This window comes from Microcaecilia unicolor, chromosome 4, assembly GCF_901765095.1.
Source record: "Microcaecilia unicolor chromosome 4, aMicUni1.1, whole genome shotgun sequence".
Classification (NCBI taxonomy): domain Eukaryota; kingdom Metazoa; phylum Chordata; class Amphibia; order Gymnophiona; family Siphonopidae; genus Microcaecilia; species Microcaecilia unicolor.
In genome coordinates, this window is record NC_044034.1 from 124,591,777 (window position 1) to 124,611,463 (window position 19,687).

The window sequence follows — 19,687 nt, forward strand, 5'->3', positions numbered from 1 at the left end:
GTAAAAAGTTATAGCTGCCATTACACAAGCCACCCATAAAGAAAGTATGTTTGATCCTTCAGCGAACTACATAAAATTCTCTCATGGGCTTGTGTGACAGTTCACAAACTCTCTTGGATCCTTACCCCTTATGATTCCAAAAAGCAGGAAACGAATCTTAAAATTCTGCTTAACCGATAGCCACTGAAATCCCATCGGGGTGGGGGTGGGGCACAAACCATCTTGTTCACTAACAAACAGCAGCATCTTTATGACTGAAGTTGTACAACCCAGTCGTGAACCACATAGGATTGTACCACTGTCCCTCTTCCAAGGGTAAAGCATATTTTAAGTGCCACATTTAGAAAAGGCTATTGTCACCACACATCAACCCCCCCCCCCCCCCAAAAAAAAAAAAAAATTCTGTAAAGGGTGCTCAGAATTGCAGATGTGCTTAATTTGTGCATGCAATTTAATCGAACAAGCCAATCAGCACTGAGTGCTAATGATAATTGGCACTAATTAGCATTCAATTTACATGTGCATTTATAGTCGCAGGGATTCGCATGTAAAATTAACACAGCTCCAAAAAAAGGGGGTGCGGCCACGGGAGGGTCATGGGCGTTCTTACAATTTATGCGTGTGTTACAGAATACGAGGGATCCATGCCTAATTTGGGTATGAGGATTTAAACCAGAGTTTATTTAGTGCAAATCCTCGCGCCTAAAAGTTAGGTGCTGATCCCGGTGCTATGTGCTATGCTATAAACGGCACCTAACTTTCAGCCCATCTTACAGAATAGTGCTAAGCATGAGTCGTCGTGCAATTTATAGAATTGGTCCCATATTTAAGTCTGGTCACTTTCAAATAGCCTCATAGAGAAAAAAAAAAAAAAAGACTCCCATAATGTATACGCTGAACATATAGGGATAGTTCAAGAAAAAAAAAAAAACCCACACACACACACACTTTGAAGTTCAAATGTATGTAATTAAGGGCAAACCACTACCAATCCTAGTCCCAGGATCACCTCTTTAACAAAATGTTGCCCACGTTATATTTTTTTAATTTATTTTGACATTTATATCCCACATTATCCCGGACATACTCGAGTTCAATGTGGCTTGCAATAAGTAAAACGTGACAGGCAAGGTTTACAATACCATAAACAAAATATCAAGTAAGGAGCAGAAGAGCACAAATAAAGAACTAAATAATAAACCATTGATGGCCAATTACAATCTAATGCACTTAACCAATGGGTAAAATGTTTTCAGTCTTTTGCAAAACACCAAGTAATCACTCTGACCCTTGATTGCAATTGGCAGCGAGTTCCATCACTTAGCAACTTGGTTATCTCAAGTCTACGGAATGAACCGACATATTGTTCACTCTTGCAATCTGGAAGATGAAATCTAAGGTAGTCCCTAGAACCAAGCCTTTAATACATAGGGTGACTAACTATACACCCATTCTGCACCTGGGCTAGCATGCTACACACTTAGACCAGTTCCTTATATCTTGATCAACTGTAGAAAGAACTTGCCTTTAGTTTAGCTACCCATTTATTTATCCCAACTGACTCTGTACCTCCCATCTTGTTCCCACCTATATATCTGCATTTGGCCCCTCAGCTATATGGTAAGCTGTATTGTAGAAAAGTATTAGTATCATAGCAATGTTACTTGAATGTTCTAATTGTGTGCTTATTAAATATTCTGTCACTATTATGCTTACATCGTATTACCTCTCTATTTGAATTTCAGTGCTGTTAAATGTGTATATTTTTGATCCTGTTCCATGGTAGGCCTCTTACTAGGTTTCAATTTGCTGCTTTCAAGTGTTCCTCTTTTACTGTATTTGTTTATACTTGTTTATTTTGCTATTGTTGTTATGCTGTTAAAATTATAAGCTTGATGTTAAACTGTACCCACTGTACACCACCTTGGGTGAACCTCTTCATAAAGGCGGTTAATAAATCCCAACAACAAATATTTAGTTATTAAGGGCTGCATATAATCCAGTGTCATGCCACATAATATTTGAAAGACAAACATATAATTTAAAAATAATCCTGGCTTTAATGGGCAGCCAGTGCAGCTTGCACAATAATGGAGTGGCTCTATCAAAATGTGATACCTTGACGACAAATCTAGCTGCTGTATTTTGGGCCATTTGCAGCCGGTTTAGGACACCCTCCTTATATTCATCATAGAAGGAAATGCAGTCTAAAGATGTCAGGTGAGAAAAATGATCCGATACTCCTCAGCTTCCAAAGAGACCTGAAGGATTTTTTCACTACTGAGGAAACCTGAGGTGACTTGTCAATTAATACACCCGGTACCCTAAGCATATCTAGGGGGTAGGTTGCATTGTCAATGGTAAAATTATTATGTACGGTACAAAGGGTTGGTTACCTCAAGAAATTTAGTCTCATCTCTATTTAACTTAAATTTAAATTTGGAGCCCAGGATTCCAACAAATCAAGACCATTTCTGGAAGACCATTCTTGAAAGGGATATAGACTATGACATCCTCCACAAATGAAAGTGCAGAACCCGCCCCGCCACCTCCAGTCTTTCAACTAACTGAGCCATCATAACATTGATTTGTTTATGCAATATCCCCCAGAATCTATATAGCATGACTGAAATTGTGCATGCAAAACCAGTCATATTCTGGATTTGCATGCATAACTTAACTACTTAAGCCAATCAGTGCCGATAATTGCCACTTAAGCACTTGACACTAACTGGCATTAATTAGAATTTACATGCACAATTTACTAGGCGTCTTCTATAAAGTGGTGCACATAAATTCTAATGCAAGCTGCCAAAAAGGGGGCATGGCCATGGAATGGGCGGACTGTGGATGTTCTGAAAATCTACACGCATGGTTATAGAATACACCTGCTCCACGCCTAACTTAGGCGCCGGTATTTATACAGAGTTTGTCTAAATAGATGCAGTTAGGCTCAGGCATGGCCGCTAGGCATATTCTATAAACCACGCCCAAATCTAGGCATGGTTTATAGAATACGCCTAGGTAGAAATATTTTCCACATTGATTTTTCAGGCACCACATATAAAATCTTGTCCTATATCCATACTTGTTCTTAGGCTTCTGCAGCTGGTGTCGTGGTTCTTGCAGTTGTCCGGGTGCTGCCATATCCAAGTTTTTCTTGACTGTCCACAACCTTGTTGTGGCTGGATCATCAGTCAAGCAAACTCAGATGTGACACCACCTGGACAGCTGCAAGAACCTTTGTACGTATAAAAAGATTACCCCTATACAGGATGAGTATTTTTGTACGAGGCCATTTCCACACGTATAAAGTGCCACTAACAGCAAGGGGAAAAAAAAAAAAAAGTTACCCTCTACATATGAAAGACCAGAATTGCCTAGAAAATGTTTCAAGTGGAGCTGTGGTGATATGCATCAGGCTTTCATCTAAGTTTCATCAAAGATGAGGCGCTTAACGTGTCTATGGATGATGCTAAATGCTAGCAGCTTACTAGCTGGATAGAAAGAAGAATTAAATATTTGTTAACACTGCTAATTTTAAAAAGTGTGTTCAAATTGCCATCAAAGTCTTCTTCACTAGTGTTTCTCAATGCCCTCCTGGACGCACACCTTGCTAGTCAGGTTTTTGGGATCACCACAATGAATATGCATGGCACAGATTTGCCTACAAATGTATCTTGGTGATGTACAAATTTATCTCATGAATATTCATTGTGGTGATCCTGAAAACATGACTGAGAAGGTGTACCTCCAGGAGAGTGTCAAGAAGAACTGCTCTACGCTCTACACAGACATGACAGGGCAAGGAACACATTCTGAACTCTAAAAAAAAAAAAAAAAAACCTCCCCCTTACAGTCATGCTTCGAAAGCCTTTGTATAGCTGCTAGTTAACCACTTTCATTTATCAAAGCTACTTTTCCACTAGAACATTTAATCTGTTCTGTCAAATTTTTCACAAATGCATTCAAAACAAATGCTTCAAGTCTCCTTGCCAGGCAGAACGTTAGCAATGGACTAAAATTCTCAACTAAAAAAGTTTCAACCTCCTTTGGAGCCAACTGACCACGCTACACTCCATTTTACATTTCCCACTATATCCTTAAGTAGAAAATTTTAATCAATACGGTAACACCAAGTCCCACTGGGTTTTCAGGATATCAATTGTGAATATGCATGACAATCTCATGCATATTCACACTTGTTTCAGCAGTAGCTCAAGGTAGCTGAATCTATTTTCCTGTCCCTGGAGGGCTCACAATCTAATTTTGTACCAGAGGCAATGGAGGGTTAAGAGACTTGCCCAAGATCACAAGGAGCACCAGTGGGATTTGAACCGGGCACACCTGGATGTCAAGCCTGGTGCTCTAACCACTAGGCTACTCCTCCACTGCTGAAAACCTGACGGGACTTGGTGTGCTCTAAGGACTGGGCTGAGAAGGACTGGTCTAAGGCGACCAAACTGCTCACCTCGTACTCAGGTGTACTGCGACAACTGATGTAAAGAGAATCTAGTTTCCTCAGTTCCTGTCATAATGCCCTTCTAAAGGTTGCATGCCCTCTGACTAAATGAAATAAAACCCTTAACTCTTGCCATAGGAAATGTAGCTGCTTAAAACATCCGAATACTTATGGAAATATCCTAAAAAGAAGTTATGTAATACTGCAGAACAATCACACCCTTTAATTATAATACTGCACCAAGAATCACACTTTAATCTTTTTTTACAGAATCCAAGGAACTAGATTCCCTTCAAAACTTGTTTGCTCTGGAATACACTTCCGTATCTAAAGACTGTCCGAGAACAAGAACAAGACTGAATGAGCAGTCTGAGTCGCCCGCTTTGTTGTGTAGACTCGTGTGCTATACGGCTGGCAAACCACAGCACCTGTGTTATAACAATTGCCATACCTTCCAGATTACATCTATGTAGTAGCGATGTTTGAAACTTGCTGGATATTATGATTTTATTGAAAAAAATTTTTTATATATAAATAAAAGCTCACAGCCAGTGCAAGGCTTGTACAATTGGGATTCAATAGGTATAAATTGCATACCCTATTGTCACTGAACACGCAGCAGCATTATGTAAATGCTGGAATTATTGTCTTTTGTAATGCTGGTGATGCGAGCTTCTAACATTTAAAACAGCATATCACTGCTTGTAGGGGTGACATAACATCTTCAGTCCTTCTGTGACTGTTCTCTTGTGCTTGGCTGCTTAAATATTAAATGCTTTACTTTTTGTCTATTTAGATTGTAAGCTCTTTGAGCAGGGACTGTCTTTCTTCTGTGTTTGTACAGCGTTGCGTACACTTTGTAGCGCTCTAGAAATGTTAAATAGTAGTAGTAGTAGCATATCACTGCTTGTAGGGGTGACATAACATCTTCAGTCCTTCTGTGACTGTTCTCTTGTGCTTGACTGCTTAAATATTAAATGCTTTACTTTTTGTCTATTTAGATTGTAAGCTCTTTGAGCAGGGACTGTCTTTCTTCTGTGTTTGTACAGCGTTGCGTACACTTTGTAGCACTCTAGAAATGTTAAATAGTAGTAGTAGTAGCATATCACTGCTTGTAGGGGTGACATAACCAGACTTAGGGGCATAATTAGATGTGGGCTACTATTTTAGTATAGTCTCATTTTATGCAATGAGTTCTAATTACTAAAACGTGGGGTTAACAGTAAAACATTACATCTTAATCTTTGGGGCATAGTTATCAACATGGTACCCAAGTGCACTTAAGCTGCTGAAAAGTCAATTTTGCTCTGTAGAGTATAGCAGACACTACATGTTTCCCACCGAATTGGAATATACAAATTGGAGTATGCAAATAAAGCAGTGGGTAAATAGGGCAACAAAACGACCTCCTATACTTCTATCGAGCTGACATCACATCCCAAGCTGGTTCAGCGACACTTCTCTACCTCTGTCTACAGAGAAAGAACGCCATCAGAACAATTCTGCAGGTCCAAAATAGTTAAGGAGGGGTTAGGAGGTTATGGTTTTGATATATTGTCTCTCTCTAGTATAACCAAAAAGAGTTTATTATATGCAGGTGCTTTGTCTATATAAAGGAAACCTAGACCAAGTTTTTATTTGAATAATACATGATGTTGTATACGACTGCTAGGGCAAAAATCTTGTTTCAATTTAAGAAATGACAACAGCTACATTTCTAAGCAGAACAAATTCTGCCGTAAGCCTGTTTGAATGTAAACCAAAAAAACCTTGTGTGTGGAAATATGGCACCGACAGCTGTGCCACTGATTGCCTTGGCAGATGACTTAAAAAAGAAAAGAAAAAACCCCAAAACACACGCAACACAGGCTGGCATGGTCTGAGCTCTTGGTCAGTTCTTCAACTCCATGGATCAGCTTATAGCATAACATTTATTCTTGTATTCCGCATATACCATACAGACTAGTTCAGTGCGGATCACAATTAAATCTTCTGGAAGAGCTCTCCAACGTTTAGCTGCCTGAAAATAAAAGGAGGATTCAAACAGACGAGATCATTTCATCCCTTTAGGGCTTGGGAGAGCAAATGAATTGTCTCAATAACCAAGACCTCAAAAAGAGGAAATTCAAACGAGGCATACACGTACAAAAGGGACAGCTCCTTGTACAATCTTAAAAAGCAAGCATTAAAATTTAAATATCTTAGCCTACACCAGAAGCCAGTGCAGACAAAAACTAGAAATATGATCAGACTTGGATAATGAGTAAATTTGCTTGCTTTATTTTTTGTCTATTAGATTGTAAGCTCTTTGAGCAGGGACTTTCTTCTATGTTTGTGCAGCGCTGCATACGCTTTGTAGCGCTATAGAAATGCTAAATAGTAGTAGTAGTAAATCAATTGAACTGCAGAGCTCCCTAAGGCGCAAAAGGGGAAGGGGGGGGGGGGGGGGAGTCATAACTGCTGTCTGTTACACCTAGTAGGTTGATGCAGTGGCATACCAAGGGGGGTGGGGGTGGGGTGGGGGCGGTCTGCCTCGGGTGCCGCGCGCCTGTCTGCTCTTCGTTTTCATGCTCCCTCTGCCCCGAAACAGGTTACTTCCTGTTCCGGGGCAGAAGGAGCATGAAAACGAAGAGCCGACAGGCGCGCGGCACCCCCCCCCCCCCAGCGGCGTGCACCCAGAGGGGGGGGTTTCTTTCACCGGGGGAGGGGGTCGCACTGCACCCAGGGAGGGGGGGCATCGGCGATCCGCCCTGGGTGTCAGCGCCCCTAGGAACGCCACTGGGTTGATGCACGTTCCACGAGCCTTGGTACATGGCCCCCTTCCAGGGCTATCACTACAATGATCAGACCAAGTATGGGGGGAGGAGGGGGAAGGAGGCTAAGTAGCATCACCCAAGTGGTTGTAAAATGAAAGGTTCATGGTGCTAGATCCCAGCCTTCCAACTGAGCTGCAAGAACAAAGGAGTGGCAGGAAACTGTCACATCAACCCCCCGCCCCCCCCCCCTCCCACACACACACGAGACACAAGCCTTCAAGAGTGGAAGAGAACCACCAAAGGTTCATTAAAACATTTAACAGTATCAGAATATTCCCCCTCCCCCGCCAAATCTTTCATAGTCCAGCCATGAAAAGAAGTTCAGTTTTCCATGCACATTGCTTCCACATGTAAAAGGTTGCAGTCACAGTCTATTAAGTTTGGGGGGGTAAGCAAAATTCACCGACAACAAAATCTTTAAAGCATCACTAGGGGTGTCTTTTACCAATGCGCGCTCACGTTTTTAGCGCGTGCTAAAATTGTGGGCGCGCTAAACGTTAGAGACACCCGTAGGAATATAGATACGTCCATAAGAATGCATTGGCGTCTCTAACGTTTAGCGCGCCCACAATTTTAGTGCTTGCCAAAAACGTGATTGTGCCTTAGTAAAAGACCCTCTAGGTTTTTAAATACAGAAGAGAAAAAAAAAGCCGCAACACCCCAGAAGCCAATCATAAGACAGAACTACTATTGGAATAGGAAGTTCACTATGACAAAAAAAAAACAAAGTCACATGAGAAACTGGATCAGTTGCCAATATCTGCAGGGCAAACTTCTCTGCAAGACTCACTTGCTCTAAGTTGTGGTATTTTCTGGTGCATGACAGAGAAACAGGCAACCAAGATATGTTTAAATAGTAGGAGTAAGGTAGTCACTTAGCACGCATTAAAAATTTTAGTAAAACGGCCCCTAAATTAATGTGCACCAAACACTAAGAAGCCCACTTTGTACCTATGGGTTTCGTAGCATTTCAAATGTGCTAAACTTTATTAAAAGAGCCCCCTAGTGAGACAACCTTTGCTTATGTGTAATGCATACTGCTTAAGATTTTGAGCAAGACAATCTTAGAATAGCTCTCTCCCATCCCCCCCCCCCCCCCCCCCCAAATAACTCTTTTCCTAGAAATAGTTTATAGAATATGTATTATTCCAAGTAATAAAGACTTTTATAGCTTTTATTAATATATCTCAGGAATCATAAAAACAGAAGCACTAAATTATAAACAAACTCAAATGGTATCATCTACTCAAGCAAACACATGCTGAAAAACATTTACCCTTAGAACGGGCCTCAGAAGAGAGATATCAATAAAATTCTAACAAAAGGAGGTTCACAACCAATAATATTTACATACAGTAAATAAGGGAAGTACATACCGGTATGTGTTCTCAGGTGAGCTTTTAAATGTGAGGACTTTGTATAAACTTTTGTGCACCCTGAAAAAAAAAAAAAAAGAAAAGAAAAGACCTTTTATTGGAGAGCCAGATCAGCTCAAATTTTGTTGGCTGCTTTTATCAGTGCAATACTTTGGTCTATGAGGAACAAAATTAATTAGCAGTACATTTATGGATGTTACCTTTCCAAACGGCCCACTTACAGCATAACCATTAGTGTCATCAGTTCATTCATCTGATAAATTCTCTCTTTCAATGCTCTCACTAGCTAGGTTATGTTCATGTTCTTAGAGTGATCTCTTAAAATTCAGATCAGTAGGGTTACAGCAGAAGAGAAAAATTCAAGGTAGTAAGGTAAAAAAAATGGAGAACCTCCACAATGTGATAAAATGTGGGGGGATTTTTTTTGAGTCAAAATAAAGATTTTTATACATATTTTTTTGCAAGGGATATCACGGTAAGATCATACATAAACTGCTATATGTGGCACTTCCTACCAGCACCTGTCACAAAAAAGTAGGTTACATCCATACGGAAGGTGCATGCCGAGCTAATAAGTCTCAAACATTTGACCGCTTTAAAAATAAATAAATTACTAGGGATGTTAGTATCAGAAATGTAATGATCTCATCTTCTTAAGACTAAGAAGTGTTAACATAACCAATGAGAATTTCAAATCTGAGCAACTAAATTTCTTGACTGCACGGTGCTTTAAAAAGGAAGTAGCAACTGTAACAAACCTTAGATACTACATGTAAGTACTGGTAGCTGCATTCACTTAAGGGCAGCCACATGCTGTATTTTAAGAATGACAGTGGCATCTGTTCCTAGATAGCTGACGGTACTTAAAGGGAGATGGATGCAGATGTCTGTTAGCAGCACTATTTATCGTTGCATTTCATGCAAGACTGAAAACATCTAAAATTTCCCCTTCAGATATGTGATTTTTTTCCCCCCGTTTACAAAGCCACATGGCAATGCCAACACAGCCCATTCAAAGTGAATGGACTGTGTCAGCGCTGCCGCAGCTTTGTAAACAGGGGAGGGGGGTTAGTCTAGAAAATGCAGCTTTCCTATAATTAAAGGTTTCCAGTGGTACAACGGATGGAAGAGCTTAGTACAACAAGTTTAATAAATTAATTGGGTACCAATTATATTTAAGAACAAAAGAAAATAAAATCAATTCAACACAGAACTAGCTAACCGCATAGCCTTCCTTCTCACGTCACAAGCAACATTCCTCCATTTTTGTTCTGAAACCCCCTGTCTACAAACTCTCCCCCTCCCCCCTTTTTTGGGTACCTATGTGGCAGACGCTTACCTGGGTAATCGCAGTAATGAATCCGTCTCTTCTCTAAGTCAGGGTTGTTCCTTCGATTGTACCTGACTGGCTGAATGGTCTGCGACACGATAGGCAAGGCAGATGGTGACAGATTTGGATTCTGGATTGCCATCTTGGAAGCAATAGTTGCAGCATAAGATGGCGGAGGGTTTAAGTTCTGGAGAAGCTCTGCTTGTCTATCTGGGCTTCCAGGTTCAGAGCTTGGAGGCGAAGGAGGGAAGTACGTGGCCTCTTGTGGCTGCTGGAGGAACTGGGTTGGCATAGTGTACGGGCATGAGGGGATTCCTTGGAACGATTTCACTGCAGTCTGTGCAACAGCTGAAGGGTGCCTGTTGAAACCGGCCATGGCTGTGGACATGGAAACGCTGTTCATTGTGTCCATGGCTGCTGTCTGAGCCGTTGAACTGGGCATATCTAAATCCGGTGAACTCAGGAGCTGATACAACTGGCCCTGCTGAGGGCCGACAGAAAGTTGCAGATCAGGTGAAGGAAGCTCCTGCTTAATGAAAATATTGCTTACGTCTGTGCTCTGGGGAGAGCTGAATATGCTTGTGAAGTCTGGAAGACTTTGGGACGTGGTAGTTTCACTCTGTTGGCTGAACATAGAGATGGGCTCTGTCTTTATATGTGTTACTGGTGGTCCCTGGGACTTGAAGAGGCCAGTTCTCAGGTGATTAACATCAGGAAGGAACACATTCATGTTGATGCTGTAAGGCAACCCATCGTCATCATTAAAGTACTGATCTATTCCAGACGCACTGTCTCGTCTATATTTTTTCTGCTCTGCGATGACAGGAACCGATGGAAGCTGCGGTGACAGATACTTGTCCATTTCACATCTTGTCTAAATAAGACAGAATTCACATGATCTAATTGACACAGCAAACAAGCACAGATAGCAAAATCACAACATGAAGGTAATGATCACGCAAACGAAAGTGAAATTAAAAGGCTCAGAACTGAGAACTCCCTACAGCAGAGTTGGCATCGGTTGAAAGTATAATCAGAACCCAATATTTTATTGCCCTTGGGAAATATATATGAGGACTGCCCTGACAGAACATATTAGACAGGTGATTTTAGGCCTGCTGAGTCACCCACCATGCCAGTGCAACAGAACACAGAAGAGACACTGCTATAAACAGGGTATAACTTCCTACCACTGCTGCTCCTTGTGATCTTGGGCAAGTCACTTAACTCTCCATTGCCTCGGGTACAAACATTCTGAGCCCTCCTGGGACAGAGAAATATCCAGTGTACCTGAATATAATTCATCTTGAGTTACTACTGAAAAAGGTGTGAGCAAAAAAAAAAAAAATCCAAATATCACCCACAATCCTTTACAATGAGCATGCATTGAATGCCAGTTCTTTACTGATAAAATCATATAGCTACCTGACAGTTTTGTTAGTCTGCATGTTCATTAACCACCCTAGGTATATGTCTGGAAAAAAGCTATTTCTCTTTATACCTAGGTAAAATAAAATTGTTCATAACCACTGTTCAGTACCATAGTAAAGTTTGGCAGGTTGCCCAGGGCAGAAACAAGAATGACTTCAGGGATCAGTGTTCAGTCCAGAATCCCAGCAGCAGAACAGGCATTCCAGATTAAACAGAGTGCAAAACCAGGAGCGGAAAAATTACTTTGATTTTGGAAAATTACTAGTTCTGCTGAAACTTACCCTAACTAGAATGTTTCTTTCAATAGGTTATTTTCACTACCACAAATCTGCTTCAACATGAGTTGGTTTAAACATTTTAAGCATATTTGTCACTTTAAAACGTATTTCAATATTAAAAAGGAAGCTACCTGCTTAACACACAAAAAGCAAGTATCTTGCAGACTGTTGGGGGGGGGGGGGCAGAGAAATACCTCAAAATGAAATAAGAGTTTATTATTTTTAAAAAAAATAACAACTTGTTAATAGCTGGGTGTCCAAAGTAATGTGTTTCTATTCATAACCCTATCCTAAATGGTTCTTTAATTAAATAGCCAGGGATCAACTAGAACAGTGCTGCTAGGGAGTCCGTGGGTGTCTGCAGGCTGATACATTACCAGAAGAGTCATCAGTAAAACATTTATCATGTACTCTTCAGTGGTCAAATGCTACATTCCCCCTTACACTGTCAAAATTTCAAGTCATACCATATCCCTTTAGCACCCTTAAAAACAGAACCAGCTGGCAAATGGAAAACCACATTCATAATGCCCTTAGCATGATCTTTCAAACTGTTTCCAAAAATAAAATCCTAGTCCTTTCCATTTACTGAATACCTCACTTGTGCCTGGGTAAAGGTTTATGACAGCTTTTAGAAGGACATTCATAACCCAACTGCAGGGGTGGGGGGGATTAACACTGAAAACATGAAACACCTCATTCTTCATCGTCAGCCTGCAGCGATTATAGAACTGAACACATACTCTCACTACAACTTCCCAGTTATGTTTGCTACGGGAGATCGTTTCAGAATTTGCACCAATGCAACCACCTACCCTATTGAAAATACTGAACTCCCTCCCAAGTCTTCACAAAACATACGTACACAACCTTACGAATAAGCACAGCCTATCAGAACCCCCCCCCCCCCCCCCCCCCCAAACATCTACCTTGCTGATGGATTGGAATCTGAAGAAAGTCGATTACGATCAGTCCCACCAGAGGAAGGAGAACAACACATGGCATAACTCAGAGGTGCTACTTCGGCAAATGCAGCAGCTTCCAAGGCAGTGAACTAAAAAAACCCTTGAAGCAGCAGCAGGCTCCCTCTCCCCATCGCTGCCAGTATCGGCTGCTTTTAGCTCTTCCAGTTGTTGGATCTCAATACAGGGACTTTTCTGGGCCATGCTGCCCGGGCTCTCTGCGTGGGAGAGGGAGCAATGCAATGCCGGGCAAAGACAAGTCCAACCCGGGCCGTAGTTCAAAAAGGCTTATCCTTCAGGCTCTACATAATTTCTAGTCTAACAATGATTCAAGGGCACTAATTATCTTTTACATACTGTTGTTTTAAATGTTGTTTCCTATTTCACTTTTAAACTGTATAATTGTATTTCATGCACTGTAGCCTTTTTTACAGATATGTGTAAGTAAGCCACATTGAGCCTGCAACTGGTGGGAAAATGGGGGATATAAATGTATGAAATAAATAAACACTACGCCCGCAAAGCGCCTCTCCCCTTCCTTTCCCGCGACTCTTGACGTCTCTTTTTTGATTGCCCACTAGACAGACGATAGGCTGTCGCTCGTCCGAGACTGGGCTACTGAATAATACTACAGCCTTGGGTCATTCAAAAGTAAAGCGCGCCCTTATGAGCTAAACAGCGGGATAGGAAATAAACAATATTAAAGTGACGACTTCAGCCACATAAAGAGGTAAGTTTTAAAGTTTAGGCAGACTTTGTTCATACCCGATCCCCCCCACTCCCACTTTAGTAATAGGGAACTCTGCTACAAGTAAAGAAAAACGATCATTCTTTAACCAAGCTATATTCCGCGATCGGGGCTCTTACCTGCAGAAAGCTGTCATCCGCCAGGATCCTCTCCGCGGTGCTCTTCAGCTCCTGCCCATACAGAGGCAGCGCCGCCTGCTGCAGCGGCGCCCTACCAGCGACCCTCCCGCCGCCCTGCACCGACTTTAACTGCGCGAATACAGGCTCGTCCAGCGGCAGCTGCACCGGCCCAAGCCTGGCACTCATCGCCAGCACTGTGGTAGCCATGAAAAGCACAAAAAAAAAAAAACCCCAACTAATAAGGAGTCGCGCGGGTCTTTCGCACCGAGCCCGGGGGGGCAGTAGCTACCTCTCAACCCCACCGCGCTTACGTGCTGCCTCACCTGGCTCTGGGTGTCTCCTACCGCACGCGCCGCATTCTATTTCTCCTGGGCCGGCCCAGGGCGGGACCTCCGATTCTGAGCGACACCTGATGCGACCAATGAGAGGGGTTGCGGGGGCGGCTCGGCGAAAGCTCTTGCGGTGCAGGGCGGGGTCCAATGGCCGGAGATGGGGGCGTGCGCAGCTGTTAGGGCTCACGTTGCTCCCTTTTTTTTTTTTTGGTTTGCTTTCCAGCTAGCGTGCCGGCCACAATACTAGCATAGAAATATGAAATAGCACATAAATAGAAATAGCAATAATGCATTTGCACCGCTTTCCCGGGTCGTGGCATGTACTGATCCATAACTTCACTGATGCATGGCTATCCTGTTTTGTAAAGAGCAAGCTTGAACCGTAGCTGTTGGACACACAGCGCCCGAAACTGGCAGTTTTATTTCTGAACAGCTCTTTCGCACCCCCCCCCCCCCCCCCCCCCCCCCCCGCCAATCGCTCCTCGTTTTCTCACGTTAAGTTAGAGTAGCTCCTCCGTGATGCAAGCTGATCCGTGTCGTCACAGCACTCTCAACAGCTTAAGGGGACAGTGGATGACCCTGTTCTTCTCTGCCTGTGATTGTGATCTCCAGTGTCACTCACTGGCATCCTTAACCTCATCTACACTGAGGAGATACGCTTTCTAATAGTTAAGAATCCCAGCATTTGGACTAATGGGAGCGACACACAGAATCATTTTAAACTGTTATTTTAACGTAACATATACATTTGCCCTGAAGGGAATTAATATGAAACCAGCATAACTTTTGCCCTAATTCATGTCCTCCCCCCCCTTTTTTTTAATCTTTCTTCAGTTATTGCAAATATTTTTTTTCTCTAAGTAGATTTTTGTATGCAAATCATAAGAACCGGTACTATGGGTGCTTGAGAAACCCAATATTGGTGTAAATTCCTTGACTCTGTCCAGAAGAGATCATTTTCACTGGGTTTAGCACTCCCCCCCCCCCCCCCCCCCAATAATTTTGGAAAGTTGGATCCTGTGACTGAAAGGTATACATTTCGATTGTTGCCACAGCCCCGTTTTATACCTGTCTTTTTTTTTAAGTCATTCTACAACTGTTTATAGTTGCATTCTTCCTAGACAAGTCAAAGGATTAACACAGACTTTCAGCTAGCTTTAGGTCACTACTAGGTTCAAACACAGCTTAGGTAAGTGGGAACCTACCAAACTAGTCTGAAATGAGTCACTAGTTTCAGTTCAGTTCCAGAGACCATAGCAGAATTATTGACAGGCATAGCTACTAGATTCCTCCAAAGTTCTAATTTCTCTACATATCTTTTTTTTTTTTACACACTTTCTAGCCAGGGTACAAGGACAACCTGAGATATATCATGACGATGCACATCTAGCCCTGTGGTTATGACAACATTATGGCAGAACTAGACTCAGGCTCATAGGGATCCATTTATTCAGCCAGGGCTGGCTTAACCATTAGGCTGAAGAGGCAACCAGCTAGAGTCACAGATTCTAGGGTGAAACAAAATACAGCCACACAAACTCAAAATGCAACAAAATGCACCCCCATAAACTCAAAAAAATCATCAATGTATATTTTTACCCATAGGGAGGGTGGGTAATTTTCAAACAGTACAATTACCAGGAAAAATTAACATATACCTGGATAAATGACTTTTGTAAATTGCCTTCCATCAGGATATTTCTGTAAAAGAGGTACTAACATTTAGATACCAGATACATGCATAAATGTTTAGAATAATATCATGGGTGCACGTACGTGCTAGATTCACACCTGTGCACTATTCTGTAAATATGTGCACATCTGCGATAGCGCATATTTTACAGGTGAACCTGCACGTGGGAGGCAGAGCTTGGCTGGGGCATATATTTACAAGCATAACTTAGAGAATATTTTAAGTTATTGATCAGGGGCGGCTCAAGACAATATGCTGCCTAAGGTGAGGAAGGAGCTGCTACCCCTGCCATGATCTAACATCTCCCCACTTCCATCCTTCCCCAGCCCCCTTTCTCAATCTTATTGTTTGTTTGTTTTTTTATAAGGCTTTGGGTGGAAGAGGGACTCCCGTCAGATCAGCTATATGGGGTCACAGTGGGTGGAGAGTGCAGGGGGGCAGGGCAAAATTTTGGGCTCAGGCCTCCCCTGATCCCGAGGTCTGGCTACATGCCTGTATCAAACTATGGAGTCTTTCTTTACTAACAACACGTTATCTGCTGCAGGGCCTACAGGAATAAAATGTGCTCTGTGGTAGATAGCACGTGCTAATCTATTTATTTTCTGTGCAATCTTGGAATTCTAGGTGAAGAACAATAAAAACACACACAAAGAATATAGCATTCATCATACACATAAAATAAAAAGACAAAAAGCTCCATCGTGTCATGAAACTATTCTAATACCAGTGTGATTTTTCTAGCAAAAAAGGTGCTGGTACTCAAATGCTAGGCAACCCTTCAAGGGTGGGGTGATAACTGAGGGACCCCTGCAACCAGTCACAGAATCTATGGTAAGGCAGAATTGGTGTGTAGAGCCTGAACTTTTTCATTAAAACTTGGGGTCCGTGGGTCAGTTTTAGCAGACAATGGAAAAGGTGCCAGTACTCAGTACACCCAAGTACTCCCTCAAAAGAAAAGCCCTGGCTAATACCATTTACCCTCTGATATCTTGTTAATAAATATATCAAGCTTGATTATACATAGCAGTTCCATTGTCATGTTTAAGCTATTGCTTTTCAGGTCATTCCACATGCTTGTTAGTAACAAATCCCCTATGTGTTGTTTATAGAATTGTTCTGTGTGTGTGTGTGGGGGGGGGGGGGGGGGGGGGTTGAAGTGATCATGATGGTCGAGTTTAACTATCAATATATTTATTTATTTATTTATTTGTTACATTTGTATCCCACATTTTCCCACCTATTTGCAGGCTCAATGTGGCTTACATATACTGTAGAGGTGTTCGCCATTGCCGGTAAAGAAACAAATACAGAGAGTTGTAGTGGCTGTATAAGGTTCATGTGTTATAGATACATTGGGGAATCGTAGAGAGAAAGAGTTGTGTAGAGTCTATTACGAGCGGGGCCCTAGAAGTTAATGTGCATATGGGGGTGGGATAAATGGTTGAATGTTCACTAGGGCATATACCTCCAGATTCTACGTAGCTCGCTGAGAGATCCATGCCGAAATCCAAGTGGATTCTATAACAATGCGCGTAACTTAACAAGCTAATGAGCACTGATAATAGCACTTAACAACCAACTTAACCAAAACTTGTGCACATGATTCTTATTGACAAAAGTTATACATTGACCATGTTTCCCATTATCCTTTTGCCATCCCATAACCATTCCTTTCCATCTTTCTACGCCTATCTCCCAACGCTCAGTTCCTTCCAAACCCCAATTCCTCCTATGTTTACTTACTTATCCATTAACCCCATTAGTTCTGCGTTTACCACAAACTGTATATACTTCTTACGACTTTGTAATACTTTATATTGTTACTATGTAAGCCGCATTGAGCCTGCCATGTGTGGGAAAGCGCGGGGTACAAATGTAATAAATAAAAATAAAATAATGAGCACTAGTTGGCACTAATTAGAATTAACGTACATAACTCACTAAGCTTGTTCTGTAAGAAGTGCGCTGAACTTCTAATGCGTTCAGACAAAAAGGGGTATGGTTATGGGCGGAGAAAAGGGTGTTCTGAAATTTACATGTGTAGTTATAGAATATGGCCCAGTGCACGTAAATCTAGTGCTGGGATTTACATCGCATTTTTGTTGGTGTAGATGGATGTGCATAGTTTTAGGTGTTGAGATAACAAAGCATATTCTATGTGCCGCGCCTAAATCTAGGCGGCAATTATAGACTATGCTTAGTTGGCACTGATTTCTGTGCTGATTTTTTTTAGGCGCCATCTATAGAATCTCCCCCATAATCTACTTGCACCAGTCTGCATTGGTAAGAAAATGCCAAGATGGCAAACAAAGCCAATATGTATACTGAATCTTAAGTGCACGAATAGTCTGAAGTGGCTAAATAAGGATAAATATGAAACATCGTATGAAATTAAAATAAACTATAAAAAAGGTATTATAAATTCATTCTATTTGTATGAACTGGAGAGCAGGAACATAAGCACAAGCTCATAGCTCCCATGGCCTGATTCTGTTTCTTAGGGCCTTGAATTAGCAAGTCTCGGTGTTAGACAAAGGGTTTAAAAAATGCAGTCAAAAACCTGAAGCTGGTATATTCAGTATTTTTTTTTTTGTAAATAAACAGATGTGACTGAGTGTGTGGCAAGCAGGGCTGGTGCAAGGATCTTAGAAACCCTACCTTCAGTCAACTTGAGTACCCCCTCCCCCCCCATAGTCATAATCACCCCAACACCACCCTTCCCTGCTGGTAAAAGTAGCACCTATTGTTTCACTTGATGTGGCCGTCGAGACCTGTTCTGCTTTGACTGCAGCTGCTCTTTGGCGCTCCCTATGTTGTTACCCTAGGTGACTGCCTAGTCCTAAGGGTCAGGCCCGCTCTGGGGGCAAGGCTGCTGAAGCAGCACATGTTTGTTTTCTCACTGCCTCATGGCAGTCCTGCTGTTGCCTCTTCAAATCACTGGCTTTCGAAAGTTGGCCAAGAAAAACAGAAGAACAAGACTTCGCAAACAGTGATTTTTTTTTCCCATTTTGAGCAGAGCTGTGAGATATGCCTTACACATCTCACTATCTATTGTTTGACATAATATATTTACTTCATATTTATGTGCATGATTAGCACAAGTAGTAGAGCTTCGGTGTAAGTTAACTCCAGTTTTTTGTGCACTTGTGATCACAATCGTCAATTATATGAGCGCAATACTACGATAACACTATTCCCATCATACATAGGAGCCGACACCCCCAATATTGAGAAAATTCCTTGTATGTGTCCAGGGAGGGGTTATTTCCATTAAGCTTAGCACCCCCAATAATTTTGAAAAGTTGGCTCCTATGCCATCATATATCATCAGCTGATGTATTAGCGGTTTCTGTTAAGGAAGATGGCAACCACGTTTTCTTCCATTTTATATTTACTGCGATCATTGCGGATCGATGCTATTTTTAGCAGAAGCAGAGAGCATATCCTGGCTTCCTCTGACCTTGTAGGAATTTGTTTCATACTAATACTGTGGGTATTTGTTCTGTACTAGTTTTTGATAAGGTGATTTTCCTTTTATATTTCAGCTGTTTATTCCATCCTTTATCGGGTATTCATTACATTTTCAGGCTTTAATTTTCCACAATGGGCTTCTTTAGACGCCTTTTTAAATGTCAATATTGTTCAGTTGGTTAGAGTTTTCAAATGAGCTCTGATTTTATACAGACTTTTCTGGTTCTTGTTAGATTTTCACTGCCAGTTAGAATCACACTAGTGTTGGTATTTCCAATTTGTGGCATCAGGTATGTGGTTATTTTCAGTATTTTCCCTTATTCAGCAGTTGATATGGTTCCTTTTTCTTCATTTGTGTTACATTCCATGGTTTCTTTACACCATCAGTATGCAAAATATACACATTGGTGGCTCGGTGTGTGTGTGTATATATATATATATATATATATATATATATATATATATATATATATATATATATATATATATATATATATATATATATATATATATGTATACACATACACACACAATAGTGACATACCCATTGTATTTCTGCAATGATCTTTTTAAATACACTCTCCACATAGTTTGTTGCATCTTATTTGTTTATATTTTAACATTATGCTTTTTTGGATGTCTTATGTTTGTATTAGTATTTAAAACTCC

The 19,687-nt window shown here is 41.4% G+C and overlaps 1 protein-coding gene across 1 annotated transcript in view; it reads right to left on the reverse strand.

The window, feature by feature from the left end:
• The window catches only part of KLF5 (Kruppel like factor 5), a 28,352-nt gene extending 14,540 nt beyond the window's left edge, over positions 1-13,812 (reverse strand). The window contains exons 1-3 of the mRNA XM_030200615.1: positions 13,523-13,812; positions 9,994-10,858; positions 8,655-8,714 (exon numbers count right to left, since the gene is read on the reverse strand). Of these exons, the coding sequence (XP_030056475.1) occupies positions 8,655-8,714; positions 9,994-10,858; positions 13,523-13,729 (1,132 nt within the window). The 5' untranslated portion in view covers positions 13,730-13,812. The remainder of the gene's footprint in view (positions 1-8,654; positions 8,715-9,993; positions 10,859-13,522) is intronic.
• Positions 13,813-19,687: the final 5,875 nt, after the last annotated feature.